The 17845-nt window shown below is 38.4% G+C and overlaps 1 protein-coding gene across 2 annotated transcripts in view; it reads right to left on the bottom strand.

Moving 5' to 3' along the window:
• Positions 1–13590: 13590 nt before the first annotated feature.
• The window catches only part of GNAI1 (G protein subunit alpha i1), a 38315-nt gene continuing 34060 nt past the window's right edge, over positions 13591–17845 (bottom strand). The window contains exons 7-9 of one of the 2 annotated variants that reach the window (XM_082309546.1): positions 16653–16806; positions 15526–15740; positions 13591–15424 (exon numbers count right to left, since the gene is read on the bottom strand). In XM_082309546.1, coding sequence (XP_082165672.1) covers positions 15550–15740; positions 16653–16806 — 345 coding nt within the window. In that variant the 3' untranslated portion in view covers positions 13591–15424; positions 15526–15549. The remainder of the gene's footprint in view (positions 15425–15525; positions 15741–16652; positions 16807–17845) is intronic. The other variant, XM_082309547.1, reaches the window with a different exon arrangement.

The raw sequence follows: 17845 nt of genomic DNA, 5'->3' as shown, positions 1-17845 counted from the left end.
CACATAGTCTCAGTCCCAGATCTGGCTGAGAAGCAGCAAGACTAAGAGCAACTCCCAGCAGAAGAGGATGTCTCCCCAAAGGATGATGTGGCTATTGTAATTAATGATGGAGCAAATCCTTGCAACAGTGCAAAGGAATCAATCCAATCCCCCCAGAGCGGCAACAAGGAAAAAACAGGCATGGGCCATTAGCATCAAACCCTTCCCACGGCAGACCCAGACCAGCACTCCCATCTCAACTGCTGTTTCCCACAGTTACAGGAAAGCTCATTCCAGGTTCTCATCTCTAGCTTACTACCAAACAGATAGATCCAGACTGAACACAGGCCACTGCCATCCACTCCCTTTCCACACTAAAGGATGTTTAGGATGTCAGTAAGTCATCTCGGTAAAGGCCCTTCTTCAAGAAGTCTTTTTCTGGTATGATCATCAAACTGAAGATTCTTACTAAAAACTCTGTTTTTGAGGTCCCGGTAAGCTACATACAGATATGGGCAACAGTGCAATCAGACTAAGACTAAAACAGTCCCTCACCACAAAAACATCTGAGAATTTAGCCTCACCTGTTCCCAGGCTGCCACACACAATTCAGTGTGGGTCAGCAGCAGCAGGCTGATTGTGAAGGTGTTGCAAACAAGAGAAGAAGGAAAACAGAAAAACACATTGTCTCATGGGCTGCATGTGAAGGAGGGTCATGGATACCAAGAAAAGAGCAGTTCCTTGGTCATGTTTCCTAATCTGAGCCTCCAACCCCAGAAGACCCCATGGCAGGACACTTCTCTGGCCCCAGAGGAACAGCATGTGTCCAGGAAGCAGCTGCCCTGGCAGAGGCCAAGTAGGCTGCCACCAAGACAGCTGGAAATCTCTTCCCAGTCTCCTCCCCACACACGGGCTGGCTGGATCCTTACCAAAACTGTAAAAATAAATCTTAAAAAATTGTTTGTTTCAATGTTTTGTTGGGAGCCTTTTCTGCTCCTACTCCTCTCCCAAACAGCAAGCTTTTTGCCAAGAAGGCAGCCCACATACGGATAGGTTGATACAGAAATCCAGGCTGCTAGACAGCAGAGATATTATGGAGGAACACTTTATCTCCATAGATAAAAGGCTGGCAGCACTAAGGAGGAATGCCCAGCAGCCTGTAGAGGTTTGGTGGTGGCTAAAAAGCAGCCATCCAGCATGCATGCCTGAGAGTTTTTCATAAAAATTTTCCTAGCCCTGTAGAATAGGTATGACCTTTATGAGGATTAAATGGTCTGAATAAAAAGCAACATACTGCTTATGCCTTGTATTATAGAAGTGTCCTTATAAGTGCCCTTATATGCTATAGGACATTTTGTGCATATAGCGCACTTTTGCTATGGAGAAAAAAAGATCAGTGCTTTAGGCAGGGGAAGGGAAACAATACAGATGAATGCGAGGTCTAGTTGTGCTAGAAGGGAGGCAGGGACGTTTGGAGAAAGGCAGCCTGGGACAAGGCTGAGCCTGCTGATCCCTGCCCTGCTGAACAATTCACTGGGATACGCCACAGCTCACAGCTCTCTGTTCCCTGCACAGTGATTTCAAGCACTTTGCAGTCCTGGCAGAAAGGCTGTCCTACAGCATCCCACTAAGGAGAACTTAGTGAGATGACAGAAAACACACTGCATGTCAACACCAAGGAGTTAGGACCCTCTCAAAGCAAGTGCATGAGCCTCTTGTTTTCCTGGTAGAGCTGAATTGTAACGACAAGCATGGATTCATATACTGGTACCCTTAAGGCTGAGGTTTTCTTTGAGGAGAAGAAATGCCTCTTCAGTGGAAAATAGCTGAGGTATAAAAGGCAAGTTTTGATGTAAGCTGTTGCTGCACAGCCTCACAGAAACTACTGATCTTCCATAATGGTTCACAGGGCCTGTAAAATGATAGAATGGTAATTATTAGTTAACACAATCATAGTTATGAAAGCTGCATAGAGGGCTGTGTACTCCTTTTCAGTTGGGAGATCCCTGATGACACCACCACTACGGATTAACCTCAGGTACGCAACCGGTACGGACCAAACTACGCTGAAAGTGAAATATGGCATCACAAGCTTAGGCCACCAGCAGATGGTTGACTTACTTTGAATTGATTCCTCACTGACCAGTGCAAGTGAAGGATTTCCAGGATCCAGAGGGTGATGGCAAGGCTCTCCTCCAGAGGAATGCATTCCCAGGATGCCAGGCTGGAACAGGTCTGGCAATTTCAGCTACAAACTGGGTTTAGTATCAGTTTTTATGAATCCTTGAAAAGAGGTTCAGTTTTACTTTAATAGGACTGCTGACAGATCGTATTGTAAACAGTGTTAGTACCTAACATTTACTATCTTACAACTGGATTTGAGAAGCACACAAAATGTGAAGAGAAGCTATGGAATATATTTCTGAGAAGTTAATCCCACTTTGAAGTCAGCTATTTTTTATGGCAGAGAAAACATGATAAAACAGACTAAGATAAGGTTCAGGTAAACACGCTTTCTAAAAGGACATAAACACACAGTTTCCAAGAAAAAGGATACATACCTAATTTCTAAAGTAGTGTTTTACCCTGTCTCTTTGGAAAGTTGAGACTACTTTTCTAACCCATGCCTTTAAAGAAAGGCTCAGTACCTTTCTAGGCTATAAGGATAATTAAGTACTAAATGGATTGTCTGTATTACATCATTGCAGCCCCAAGAACCAGGTCTCGGAGATGGCTGAGGGGTAACAGTGCAGTTTGGGAGACATCCTAAAGAATAAGGCTGAATATGATTATCTCATATTCACGTGTTCTGCCACAGACACCACATGCAACTTAGAGCAAGAAATTTATTGTAATGAATTAGGTATGCCAGGAAATGGTCTTTGACAGATTCTACTGAAATCAGTTTTGGCCTTTGTTTTCAGTAACAGAGTAATAGCCCATGTCATTCCCATTAGTGGAAAAGAACTTCCAGTTTGTTCTTACAGGAAACACCTTAAACACAAAACAGCACGTTAACAATGTGCAGTGTCTGTTGTACAGGGACAAGAACCATCCTCACCTGTACCGTACATGGTATTCTTTATATACTCATAAAAATAAATAAAAAGCAATTGAATTCAGACTAAAGTGGCATTTTAAAGTATACAGTAGAACTATTTAAATTCATTAAAACATAGTATTAATACGGGATGTCTTGTTGCTAGTTATTATATGATGCTATTGTTTATAACAGCATCTGGATCTAATTGCATCAGACTAAACAGAGACTGTCTTAAATGCCTGCCGGATACCAAATGTCTTGCTAAGAAGTACTGCTTTTATCCATCAGGCAACATCCATTAAAGGTACTGCCATGTTAGAAAGTGATGGTTCACCTGACTTACTAGCCTGCATGGGGCTTTGTGGTCATCACAGGTACGTCAGCATTATGTTAGCCGGTCATCCTCTAACCTTAGTGGAAGCAGAATTCGGTTGTGTGGGACAGACAATGTTGAACACAAAACTCCTGTCTATGTTGGCAGCAAAGCAATGAGCGGCACTGTCAGGGACATTTTACTGTTGTATTCTACTACCAGTAACTTTTGCTAGCGTCTTGAGAGAAATTCCCTACCTCTGATGCTGTTTTTTGAGGGATGAACTGTGATAAGTGTTCTGATGTTTGTGGTTTTTTTTCTGAAGAGGATTCATATCCCTTCTCAAGACCAGGCTAATCTCTCAAGCTTATTTACTGCAGTAAAATCTTATCCGACCGGTAAATCATGATGTCATCTGCACATACTGCAGGCTCCTTCGGCTGCAATTCACTTTGTGGAATGACTTATGTGTCCCGATTAACTGTGGGGAATTGAGTCTTAGCCATGTCTTATTTCCATGAAATGCTGTTCCAGATAGTTCACCTCAAATAATCATCTAGGGAAACAAAGCCAAAAGGATTTTGCATTCTTGGTTACAGCAGGTAATTTGTCTAGGAAATAAGGGAACTTCCAATTCAGGATTTTTTTCACTTTAAATGGGAAAGATTTAGAAAGTCTGGTTTTGGCAGTCCTCTAAATCCTCTTGTACCATCACGGCTTCATCCCTAAGTCAGCATGGTTTCATACTTCACTGCCTTGGATCAGACTGACCAGCTGTGACCACCACCATTAAAACAGCAGCCAGTCAGCAGTTCTCTTTTTCCATCAGCAGGGTAACAGTGACTGAGAACTGCACTTTCAGAAGTGCCAACCCCTATAAAGCCACACATGATACAGTTGATAGTCATGCACAAAGCACTTAAAAACACAACACACCAAGTGCTCAGAAACACATGCCCAAACCTTTGATCATACACAGGGCACGGAGTTCAGGATCTGCATGGAAGACAGCCAGAGGCTGCATGTATGTCCATATGATCATCATATGGAGACTGTTACAGAAGAGAGATCTACCTGTAAGGATTATATATTGCTTTAAAAGGGCTTATTCTTTGTCTTTCCATGTTGTGCAGATCTGGCAGTCTCTTTGCATCTGCTTCCTCTCCAGAACATTAAAAATAGCATTCACAACAGAGATGTTAAAGTCTTATTTTTCAGCTATAACAAATCCCACAGCCACTGGCATCCCCAGCTGCTTCCTCTTCCCCAAGATGCACTCACTGCCTTTCCTGTTACCTCCCTCTGCTAATAAAAATCCCCCTAAATCAATGCATTACTTGGCAAGTGCATTTATTGTAGCCATAGATAAATAACTAGAGGGGAAAAAAAACCTGTAAGTAAATAGAAAGGTACACTGGCTCACAGCTTCATTAAACTAAGCTTTTACTGAAGTCTGTTTCATGAGCTAATGGCCCAAGTCAGGCTACAGAGAGATTTCAGGAAGCCTACACTAAAAAGTAATTTGAAAAAGCACTCAAGCCTTCAAGTGGAGTCCCAAAACAGAAAAAAAAAAAATATGCATGACATTTCTAAACCGTGAAGGAAACATTTAATCAGTGTGGTCCACAATAATCAGTGTATCACCAAGACTGTAAGTACCTGTGGGGTTTTTTTTCTCAATATCTTTAGCACAGCTGTAGTGCTACAGAACATGGAAAAGAGCAACAAAAGAGAATAAAAAAAAAAAAAAACACAGAAGGAAAAAAAAAAAAAAAACACCGTGAAATATTTAAACCCATAATAGTGCAATGAGAACAGAGCTATAGAAGGATGGTTATTTGAGGCATTTTCCATATATTGCATAAGATCATGGCTCTGGAAGAGAGGCAGAGTTATGATGGAACACTTTGCAACAAAGCCAGCATGATTTTTTTTCAAAGCATTACAAACTACCAAGGCCACAAAACTAACCACCTGCCTCTTGAGCTGAAGAGCTTCCAATGAGCAGCAGCCAGCTGAGATCTAAAGCAAAGATCGATTGAGCAAAACTATTCAAATACCCCACCAGAGTATTGAGTTCTGTCATTTGGCTCTTACTCCTCTATTATCTACAGCCTTTGACACTAGAAACAAATTCATCTTTGTGAATCAAAACACATGTTGATTATGCTGTTTCATGATTATCATGCTCTGCGGCATGTCATCCATGTTGTTTGATGGCAATAAAAGAAATAAATCAGATTTTAAAGATTAATAGATACAGGAAGGTAAATGATGGTAGCTTCTCACCATGCCTCTCATGTAATTTCTCTTTCAAAGAATTCAGCACAGAGGCAGAATGCAGCACCACTGGGCACCTACTTAGAATACAAGTGAAGAGCTGTGCTGATACAACGGCTAACAAAGTACCTTATTTTGGTATAATGAAAAGCTGCAAACATCAATTTGCTGTACTTAAAGCACATAAACCTGTATAGACACATTAACTGCACTATTTTGCTTTCCAGAATACAGCTCATAAGAAAGATCTGCCTTAAAAGTCCAGCTTATACCTCCTGGGCCATTGCCCACCTAAGAACATAGATGTTCCCTAAGGAGTTGAAAGAGTTAAAGCAAAGAAGAAAACTGACTTCCTAGGAATCTCTTTCTGAAGCCAGTACCCAAAGACTAAAGGCTCTAGAGCAGAATTCTGGTTGGTAATGAGGCAAAGAAATGCTTTAGCAGTAGCCTTCAGCCAAAATCAAATCAGGCATGGGACAAATACCTTGCAAGGAAGCTGCATGCCTTCATTCAGAAATTTGAAGTGTTCTGCTGTCTAGTTAAAACTCCTGCAGTCCTATTTCATGATGGGATTGAGTGCACCCTCAGTAAGTTTGAAGATGACACCAAGTTGGGCGGGAGTGTTGATCTGCTGGAGGGTAGGAAGGCCCTGCAGAGGGACCTGGACAGGCTGGATCGATGGGCTGAGGCCAACTGCTTGAGGTACAACAAGGCTCAGTGCCGGGTCCTGCACTTGGGTCACAACAACCCCATGCAACGCTACAGGCTGGGGGAGGAGTGGCTGCCTGGAGGAAAAGGACCTGGGGGTGTTGGTCAATAGCTAGCTGACTATGAGCCAGCAGTGTGCCCAGATGGCCCAGAAGGCCAACAGCATCCTGGCTTGTATCAGGAATAGCGTGGCCAGCAGGACCAGGGAGGTGATAGTGCCCCTGTACTCAGCACTGGTGAGGCCGCACCTCGAGTACTGTGTTCCGTTTTGGGCCCCTCACTACAAGAAGGACATCGAGGTGCTGGAGCGTGTCCAGAGAAGGGCAACGAAGTTGGTGAAGGGTCTAGAGCACAAGTCTCATGAGGAGCAGCTGAGGGAACTGGGGTTGTTTAGCCTGGAGAAGAGGAGGCTGAGGGGAGACCTTATTGCTCTCTACAACTACCTGAAAGGACACCCTCATACCCAGGTGAGGCTCGGTCTCTTCTGCCAAGTAACAAGGGATAGGACAAAAGGAAACGGCCTCAAGCTGCACCAGGGGAGATTTAGGTTGGATATTAGGAAAAACTTCTTCACCGAAAGGGTAGTCAGGCACTGGAACAGGCTGCCCAGGGAAATGGTTGAGTTCCCATCCCTGGAGGTATTTAAAAGATGTGTAGATATGACACTAAGGGACATAGTTTAGTGGCGGACTTGGCAGTGCTAGGTTAACAGTTGGACTTGATGATCTTAAAGGTCCTTTCCAACCCAAATTAGTCTATTCATTGATGGTCTTTCCTCAATATGCTACCAGAATCCTTCCAGAATTAACACAGTATTCTGATTTTTGTCTTATCTTTCCCTGGCCTAGTAACATCATGCCTTAATGGAAGTCATCCATTAATTATTCTAGTCTGACCAGAAACAGCATGGAGGCAGAAGGGGGCTTTGGTATTTCAGCCTATGATAATGTATTCTTCCGTCTTTCAGTCTGCATTTTTTAAAATAAAGTTTATTAAATTGTCTAGTAATCTACAAATGTCTCAAGTAATATTTACGCTTTGGGAATGGAAAATTTTGAAGCTTGTTAAGATGATTCAAACTGATATTTTTTGGTAAAACACTCATTTCATATTCTTTCCCCATCCATCCTACCAAAAATAAAATTAAAAAAAAAAAAAAAAAGCTTTCCACTTTTAAACGATTTTCACTTATAAATAGCTTTGCAATTCAAGATACACAAGGAGAAACGGAAACTGATGCAGGAAAGAATTACAAGAATGAAGGACTAAAAAAACAGGCGTTGTACAGAAGGTCTCATCAGCCTGAATCCATCCAGCTTCACAAACAGCTAAAGAATGACTAGATCAGTCTTAAGTGAGCTCTGTAAGTTTCTTCTGTTTGCTGGTAGTTAAAAAAAAAAAATTGATAAATTAATTTCAAATTGAATTAGACATTGTAAACTATTATAAATAAGATGGTAACTGGAAAAAAGGTCTAAAAGGATGATTTTGTTACCATTCAAAGGTGAAAATGAGGGACACAGCTGCAGTCTCACACAACATAATGCAACTGGCTGGGGTACAGGCAAATGAGTTGAAATAAATTTAACAGGACAAGGTAAAAATAACCATTTCAGAGTATTTACTAGCCCATTCATCAGGGCACTTCTCTCAGATTTGAGCAGGCCAAATGTATTTAAAAAAATCAGACTGAGTTTGAACCTTTGTCCCAGTTGCCAGCTGAATAGCCTTGCAACTGGAATACAGAAAATACTATTAGTGCCATCATCCCCTCAGTTCTGTATATACTATGACAATAAGAAGTGCCGTCTCCAAAAAGCTGGTATAGATCTACTTCATAAAGGAGTTTCTGAAATGCTGACATAATATGATCATGTGTGTAAGTGTTATCGGAAGAATGCAAGCCTTGGTTACCTAATCTGCATAATTTTAATTTTGCAAATTATTTCCTTAGTGATCATGTCTTCCTTACTTCTTAGATGTACAAGTTTCATTGTGTTTTAAATAAACTGAACTACATTGCACTTGTCAAAGGCTAAGAAAACATACTCATTACCACATGCCAGCTGATAGGCAATCACTTGACAAACTGTTTTAACTCACTTGAGATGCGGAACATTAAAGTGAGGCAAATTATCCCACTTCTAACAGAACTGCTCATTGCTTTCTGAAGTCCTTTTGAAAGTGATGAAACAGCCAACTCCTTTTAAAGCTTTCACTGAAAGTCAGTTTACGTAAACAACTCTTCTATACAGCAGTCATCACAGTTTGGCCTCAAAGGACCCTAACACTTGTGCTCTGGTAGTTTCGGGTCCTATATCACCGATACTACTTTAATATTTTTTCCCTCTTCATCAAGGATGTCAACTGTCAATGTACTGGATTAAAACACTAGAGCTATCAGGGAGCACTATCAGTTCTTTGCTGCAATTCCACAGAAGATAGAAATCCATCATTCTGCCTCTCTCACAGCCTATGGAAGCACTGTGTTTCAGCACTGGTCTCAGGAAGGCTCACACGGAGCTCTTTGCTCCATTAATCTTGCTTTCACACATTTACTGGGAAAAAATGAAGTGAAATGAAATAGCTTGTGCCTATCTCTGCACTTTAATATTTAAAACACTATAAAACTCATTTAACAGCCTCGGGATTTATCTTTTAGATCATCTTTGAGACTCTACAACACTAAAAATTCTGGTTTTGAAGAAAAAACTTATTCAAGACCAGCAAACTATTACTCTGCAGCCATATTAGCATTTTATTCTTTCTGGCATGGCTTTTAACTAGAGGAAGACAGATCTGCAAGGGCTGAGAATCTGGATAGGACAAGATTAAGTGTACAATAAACCAACAACTTTCTTCTAGCAGCACCCAAATACATCATCTCTTCTTGTAAAATTGTATTAAACCCTGACAGCATTCAAATACAAACTTAGTAGACATCAGAAGAGCAGCCACCTCCCTCCCCCTCCATCTCTATCCACTCTTCTGGGGAGTGGTCCCTCTCTCCTCCCCAGGAGGATCAGGGGGCCTCTTGCCTATTTCTTTTCACCAAGTAGCTCACAACCCTTTTCCTCAATATTTGTAAGATGAGGCTGCCTGGGCCTTTAATACACAAACAACTAACAGCCTCACCTGGAAAAGGGGTAAGTAGCTGAGCAACTGCACATACCTCACTCTCTCTCCTCACAATTAGAGCTCCAGGCAACAAAAATGTACAAGAACATACCAAAAAAACAACTTTATGCCACATCACTCTCCTAAAGTTGCTTTCTTCATATGTTGGACACAGCTGTGACGTTCATCACGGAGTATTTTCTTTAAAGCTTTCCCATAACATCAGTCTCATATGCCTGACTGACTACAAACATCTTGAAAGTGTTCTTTTTGTTTCAGTAGATGATATAGTTTATGACTTTCTTCCATCCCTTAAATAGAGTCAGAAGGCCAAAGACTGAGAATTTTATAAAGAATTAAGTTATAAGTAGAAAAACAAGGCAAACTACGACATACAAGCCAAACCAACATAACTTGGCTATGAAAGACACTGGCAGAACCTATAACCAACAGCTTCAGAATTTGATCAAATGTACTTAAATCTCCATGTGCAGTATCTAACAAGTTACTTTTTTTACAATAGCATTTCTAGAAGTATGAAGGATTAAAACCATGTTTTTGTTAAAGATTAAAAATAGTAGAAAGATCATCATTAGAAACTGGATGATGAACTATCCTTCCTGACTTACAGGTATTTTAAGACATAATACACAGGACAAAATCACGTCTTGAGCACATGTTCAGATATGTTTGCTACAATAAAGTCACTGAATATAAATTGGATATGCTTTTTCTGGTTGTTATTCAGTTTTATATGCTAAATTATGCAGTTGATAACTTCTGATTTTTATTTATTTTAATAAATCCACCAATAATTCCTATTAAAGAAATGTAAGTTTTGGCAATTTACATGAAGTTAAAGTTAATACCATTCTCATTGGAAAATTGTCTTTGTTTTAGTAACAAAGCTCTTGATGAAAGTTAGACAAAGTATTTTAAGTTTGTGATTTATGGAATCAAAACAGGAAGAGCTGCACCTTTGTTTTAATTACCAAAAAAATCCTGGCATACAGGACAAGTATTAGCCTTTTTCAATCAGAACTATGTAACATTCTCGGGATGACTTAGTTTCATAGGATTTTTATAATAGATTTTGCAGGGGTTTTTATCACATTGTAAGAGAATCACCACATCGGAACAGACAAGAACTAAGAATTTGTGACTATACTTCAGCATATTTTTGTCAGAGTAAGATGTTATGATTCCTGAGGTAAATTGTTACACCTTTGATCTTATGTGCAAAACTGATGAATTATTCATTTGTTTTAGTTTAGATCACTGCTATTTTATTTTGACAAATGGCCAAAACCCTTCTGGAAGTATCTTGGTATCTATTTGAAATGTGTCTCCCACTCAGCCATTTGTACTGTACAGTCTCAAAGTGCCTTCTGATTTTGTAGAAATGAGGACACTTATTTGGATGAGGTATTTGAGATGTGCTCTGCGTTATACCGTAAGGACTTCTGATCAGACTGTGTATCACTCTGGAACTGTAAGCTACATAGCTGAAAAGCTTCACCCACTCAAGTTCCTGGTTTTCTAGACTTTTCTTCATGCTTTTCAGTATAAACACATGCAGTTTAAATAAGTACACTTATTTATTCTCTAATCAATCTGCATATTCTTACATTACCTTAATAATAATCATCATCATCATCATCTTACATTACATACAGACATCTGTACGTTCTTTATCTGCAAAAGAAATTAAAGATCAGTGTATTCCACAGGACTGAAGGTACCCATTCCTTAGATGTCTACACAATAGCACAACCTGTGAGTGGGGAAGCACAGTGACACCACCTCTTCCCAAACTTCTCTGTTAGCGGAAGGACAGAAAAGGAGGGAGAAAAAAGAAGTTAGCTGGGAACAGCTCGTACTGTGAACCTGCAGTGAATTCCCCTGAAAACATATTTGGTCTTAAACATCCTTTGTTCCATTGCAATAGAGTCAAATTTCAGATAGCACATTCTGATCAGTACATCCCTGCATGCATACATCTTTCTTCTGTAACAGCTGCTCTGAAATCCCTTTCGGAACTGAGGCATTGCACTACAGAAATGAAGTCCTACTATAGAACTATATTTCTACACTGTGGGCTCAACTTTTTCCCTTCCTAAAATCCAGAAGGGACTATGACCAAAACAGTATAGCATCACACTATCCCATATGGCTCTCAACCCATTGACTGCATTTTTAAAAATAATCTGAAATATGCCTTAGTCCAAGCAATTTATTACTAAAATAAAACTGCTCAATAACCCTGATCTCTGCTGTGTCAGGTAGCAGTCATAAAGCCTTCCCACCACCACAAAAAAGAAACCACATGCAGAGCAAGCCAACCAGAAAGACCTTATCTGGAACCATGACCAACTTTGAAAAGCGCTGCTCCTAAATATGCTATGGGTAAAAAGCTTGATAAATCAATTTTAACTCAGCCATTTTTAAATACAGCATATTTTCATGACTTAGAAACATAGCTGATTGAAATTCTGCTCCTAGCTTCTTCTATGTCAAGGCAGCTTCTTTGCAAGAAATCCAGAGACAGAGCTGGAAAAGGTTTTCCTGCATCTATGCAACTGAAATTTTAATATTCCTGTTCTTCAGAGTCCAAAAAACCTAAATTTTTGCAAAAACTACAAGCACTGATATAGCTAATGACTGGTAATTGTTACTTTTTCACCAGTCTCATCTTCCTCATTCGTAGCCTGTGAGCGCGCTCTCTCACAGGCTACGAATTATTCGAGGATGAGCTGCTTTCAGCCTCTTGTTCCACCTTCTACACTTTTTTCAAAATGAAATAGTCAAGGATTTGAAGATTACAACCTTGGCACCACTCTTTGACCCACAGGCTCTTAGTTATTAACATGAAGTACAATAACTTCAAGAGACATCCAACACAGTAGGATAGCCAGTGTCTTCGTAGGGTTTCCTTTTTGCTTGATTTGGAACAGAAACTTATCCTTTTATTTTCCCCAATTCTAAACGCATACTAGCCATCATGCTGTTCAGCATGCTGCAGATTGATCTCTTCTGCTCCCTAAGGTTTTATGTAGAATTTAAATCATGAATCTGCTAATTGCATACATGGAAACAGAAATTGCACTCCAGCAAATGCTATGCTGTTCCCATGCCATGATCCTGGACCCTGTTTTAGTTACTAAGATGTTACTACATTTAACATCAAACTTCCTCCAAATTCAATAGGTAGTATCATGAAGCCAAATACCAAATTCTCCAAACCACGCTTCCTCCCAGTTATGCTCATTAAAAATAACTACGTTTAATGATGGCTGCATTTTACTGAAAGACTTCAACCACAGACAATATAGTCACAAGACCACAGGGGCTGGAGAAGCCTCCATAAGATTATAATTCCCCACATATATTAAATGTACAATATTTAAAATAATCTGAAGGAATATCTAAGCTAGTAGAGGGAGCTTCCTTACGTAAGGCTAGAAAGAGCAGTTTGCCTGGATACTTTCCATGAAGAAATTAAAGAATGGAGAACTGGAAGAGAACGGAGGCTCAGATTGCTGAGGGACAAGACTGACCTTCTCAGACAGTGGAGGACCTGCAGGATTTCCTCCATTTTCTGCAGTGCTCTGACTGAGCAGCAGCCTCCTGACAGAATAGAGATGGAGTGGAGCCTTATTACAACTGCAGTGAAAACTAAGTGTGTGGTTCCCACTCTTGCACGTAAATCCTTTTGTAACTTTTCCTACAACTTTTCATCTGACAACTTTCATCTCAGGACAAAGACTGATCAACGAGTACAAAGCATCTATAAGGAAACATACCTGCTGTCCGCTCACCAAGTCAGAAAAGACAATCTCATCTGCCTGGACAAGCAAAAGTATTTCACAATTTTCTTCTGTGTTAAGATGTAAATCCTTCAGAAAACACCAGTTATGAAATTCCAAAAATTCTCCAACTGAAGGTGTTAGGAATAACAGTAAAGGAAAAATATTTAGGAATTAATCAATAATCATCAGTTTATGCTCATTTTCATTTTACTGTTTCTTGCATAAAGTTTTTGAATTTACTCTTGACTTCCTATCTTCTCATTTTTATTACATCTCCACAGGATGGATGCAAAAAGATTTCCATCAGCACATTTAATGAAAAACATTTCTTTCAAGCAAGGCACAAAATTTAGATTTATTTATGTAATTTGATTAATCCCAATTTTTGTTTTACATTAAGTACAAAAACCAACTTGAACGTAGGTGTAAATACAATTTCCACAAAGTAGTTCAATAAGATTAAAATCAGTCATGTATCCAGAACTGTAAAGCACAATTAAAAGCAGCCCAGGATATACAGATTGCTTACCATAACTGCTGAAAGAGCTCATAATGTATGAATATATTTAACAACCTCCAGTAATAAGTTATCTCCTTTCTAATCTTTCATTTGAAACACATTTAGCAATTCTGTACCTAACAAAGGAAGCATTAAAGAATAAGAAGTGCAGGTAAGTTTTACTCAAGCTATCTGAGGCCTAAATGAAACACATACACAATCAAAAATTAAATAACAGAACAATGACTTAAATATTTTGGTTGAACATAGAGATGTTCATAATGAACATAAATGCTAAGGTATTATAGAAAAATAGCAACAGGTTCAAAGACTTATTTACTTCTCAAAGAACTTATGGTGTACTGTAGCTGCCTGAAATATTTTAACAATTATAGAAAATCATATTTCCAAGTTTGGTACGTTCGTATTTTCTAGATGACATACATTTAAGACAACCATCCATGGTTTTATTTACAAATAGAAGCGTATTCATTTTAAATCTGTATAAAAAAATCAGTTTTGGCACTACCCATAAGGCAATGGATGATATGTACCTAAGACAGCAAATCACATAATGAAAGCATAACTAGAAGAAAACCATATTCTTTAACTTATTATTTAAAGGAACTGTGAGACTTTAATTATAATTAAAGAGGAAATGAAAGAACCAGCATTTGCAAGTCACTAAAACATCCTATCCAAAATACTGAAGATTCTTTTTATATGCAACAGGAAATTGCTTTAATCCGTGAAGCCACTGTGCCATGTCGTGTGGGAGAACCTGATATTTCTACGGTTATTAAATTATCAAACTAGTTTTATTACCGGAAAATAGCAAAAAGTTTAAGGACAACATGACTTTACTTCTTAAGTAAGCAGAAAAAAATATTACTCTGAAGTCTAGCCTTTGTTAACGGTCTATAAAAAAACCCCAAAGGCAATTTTGCCATTCACTCCACTGAGTAAAGACCACAGTTTCAAACTTTTTATTGGTATGAATGGTTTTAACAACTTTCTTTTTGCATTTCCATCAGCTTCAATGATAGTTGAACCTTAAAATTCAATTTCTCAGTGTTGCCACATTTGCACTGCAAAGACTGCAAGCCCAGATTTAATAAACTGTAGATTTTGTTTAAATTTAAAAAATAATCTTTGCATTTATCTTAAATTTATAAAAAGATTTTTTTCAAAACTTAAGGCAAAAACAAGTTTTATTGGTTATGTTTCTTTAAATCTGAGCAGGTGTACGAGGCTGTTTAAATATCAAAAAAGCTAACGCCATATACAGTATTACCAACAAAAGTAAAGAATAAGGCAGCATGCACCCTTAAGATGAAAAGAAAATTTAATTTTACAAGATGTTTAAATAATCCAAAGGCAAAAAGTGTCTGTCTCCTCTAAGAGTATCTTCATAAAACATGGAAATTTTAGAGGACATCAAGTTACTAAAATATTCCGTTCAACGTTTATACAAATACATTACTACAATTATAAGTTTACATACAATCAACTGACATCTCAGTGTTAACTAGTTACTTAAATTTACAAGACAAACATAAATAAAGCTGTTAAAACAGGCAAGTACAGTACTGATCTATCATTCAGCACAATGTATTTTGTATTTCTTTCACCTTGAAAAGAATCAGATTAGAATTGTGCGAAGTCGTTCTCCAAACCTAGAAATAAAATAAAAGAGAATTAAGTATATCTATGCAGGTTTTACACAGCATGGGCATATTCCATGTGCCTAAATCCTGTTTTCAGGCATGTAATTTACCATTTAACAACCTTTTGTCTTTTCTCAGAAGAGGCCACAGTCTTTAAGGTTATTTTTAATAATGACATCAGTTACAGCATCGAAAACAAACTGCACATTTTTTGTGTCTGTGGCACATGTGAAGTGAGTGTAGATTTCCTTCGTGTCTTTTCTCTTGTTCAGATCTTCAAACTGACACTGAATGTAAGCAGCTGCTTCTTCGTAAGTGTTTGATCCTAGAAGGAGAAAATTGCTCAGTAAGCAGGTTTCAGACTGAGAAACAACAAGATGCATACTATATCTTTGAAGGAAGTGGTTCTTTGGAAAAGTTAGCGTAAACCTGAAGAGGAGTAACTCCACAGCCATTGCTTTAAGACACCATAAAAAAATCTTGAAGGAAATCTTTTGGACACATTTTAAAGAATAAGGAGTCAATTCAATTCCAGCTGCAGGAAGTCTTTCCATTTACTTTAGTGGCAGACGGAGCAAGTCATTAATGACCCATCACTGTTCCCTAGATTAGGATATTTTGTTTCCTTCATTCAAGTTATTAATTTTCAATGTTTATGTTTTTAAAAGCTTTGGATTTTTCCCAAACTCAATTAAAGACATTTGGCATACATATTTCTCCTAAGCTTTTTACCTCCAACATGCTATTTTCTGTACAATGGAGTAGTCTGAAGTTACAATGAAACATAAAAAGGCTAAGATTTGTTAAATGAAATCATCCTCTTTTGCTATATATTTCCTGAATAAGCCACCTACTTCTAACATGTACATACACTCCCTGTTCAAATAAACTCTCATGTATTCTCTAGGATTACTGCTAGTGAAAAAAATTACACCTACGTACAAAAATAGGAGGACATCAGAAAAAAGAATGGGCCAAATAAATTAGGCTGAAAAGAGTTACAGCAGTAACATGTAAATGCTACCAGTGGGCCAGCATTATTTCTGGTTAAAAAGGTGAACCTGACTTAACACTATTTTATTTGTGATACATAAAAATACCCCCCCCCCCATCTTAAACTTTATTTAATGTAAATATTTTAGACACGTAGAGTCATTAAACTCCTCCTGATTTGTGCATCAAAAATGAGGTAATTTAACCAAAAATTACTTGACACGTGCGCGCCCCCCTCCAATACCTGCATATTCAGGGTAGCAAATAGTGAGAGGACTCCTTTTGATTTTTTCTTCGAAAAGATCTTTCTTGTTCAGGAAGAGAATAATAGAAGTGTCTGTGAACCATTTATTGTTGCAGATACTGTCAAACAATTTCATGCTTTCATGCATCCGATTCTGTATTTGGGAAAAAAAACACCTTGTTGTATTTTATCAGACTTCAGTAGTAAAATCAGGGTAGGTATTTTTGATTAGTTACAAATGAACCAGATAAGTTACAAAACTAAGTTTCTAGCATACAAAATCACATTTTACCACAGGGAAATACAGAGAGGCCAAGACCACTACAAAGAACACTTTCATGAGTAGGGTTTAAGCAACTACTACTTCTTTTTTTTTTCTTCTCATTTTCAGGCTTAAGCTGGTTAGTATTTTAGAAATGTTTGGTGTGCTTTGACATTTAGCAGTACAGATATTCTACAAGAGTTGCTGAGTTACCTGAATTTGTCTTATACTGATTAGATCTCCTGGAAATTGAAAATTAAATTCTGCACCTAGCTGAGACTCCAGCATTTAAAAAAAAAACAACATCAAAAGTTCAATAGAACTAGAGAATCAAGTGAGCAGGTTTTTTTCCTCTTACCCTAATTTTTAACTCTGTAGAAAAATTATCCAACATGTAAGTACTCTGGCCAAGTTCCAGTCATTTAAGTAGCATTGTGCTAGCTATGACCTTCTTTGACTACATTTGACTTGAAAGTGGTTTTATTTCTCTTTCCTCCCCAAACTATATTTTATAAGTAGTGGCAGAACATGAGGAAGAGCACAGAAGTTTGCTAATGATGCACAAGCAACAGATAAGCATCATTTTTGACCACTCAGATAGTAAAAAGCATGCATTCTGTGCATACTGATATGGGAGGAGTCACACCTTGAAAGAGGAGGAGGAGTGGAGGGGGTTGGAAGGGAGAAGGAAGAGCAAAATTTCTGCAGCTAGAGGAAAGAGATCAGAGAAACACATTCAGAAAGAAACAAAAACTGAAGACTGAGGAAGGAAAGGAAAACAAAACATGCGGTAAAGTAGAAACAGATAAGTCAAGCAATTTCTTATTATATACTTCTAGCATCCATAAAGAGACCAAAATGTGTGTTACTGACAATCTATCCTCATTAATTTATGCATCCTTTAAAACACAAAAGAATGTAGCTGAAAAGA

Source organism: Platalea leucorodia, assembly GCF_965183815.1.
Source record: "Platalea leucorodia genome assembly, chromosome: 4".
In the NCBI taxonomy this organism is placed as follows: Eukaryota; Metazoa; Chordata; class Aves; order Pelecaniformes; family Threskiornithidae; genus Platalea; species Platalea leucorodia.
The sequence above is the reverse complement of the archived record's forward strand: the minus strand, read 5'-3'. Positions and strand labels throughout refer to the sequence as shown.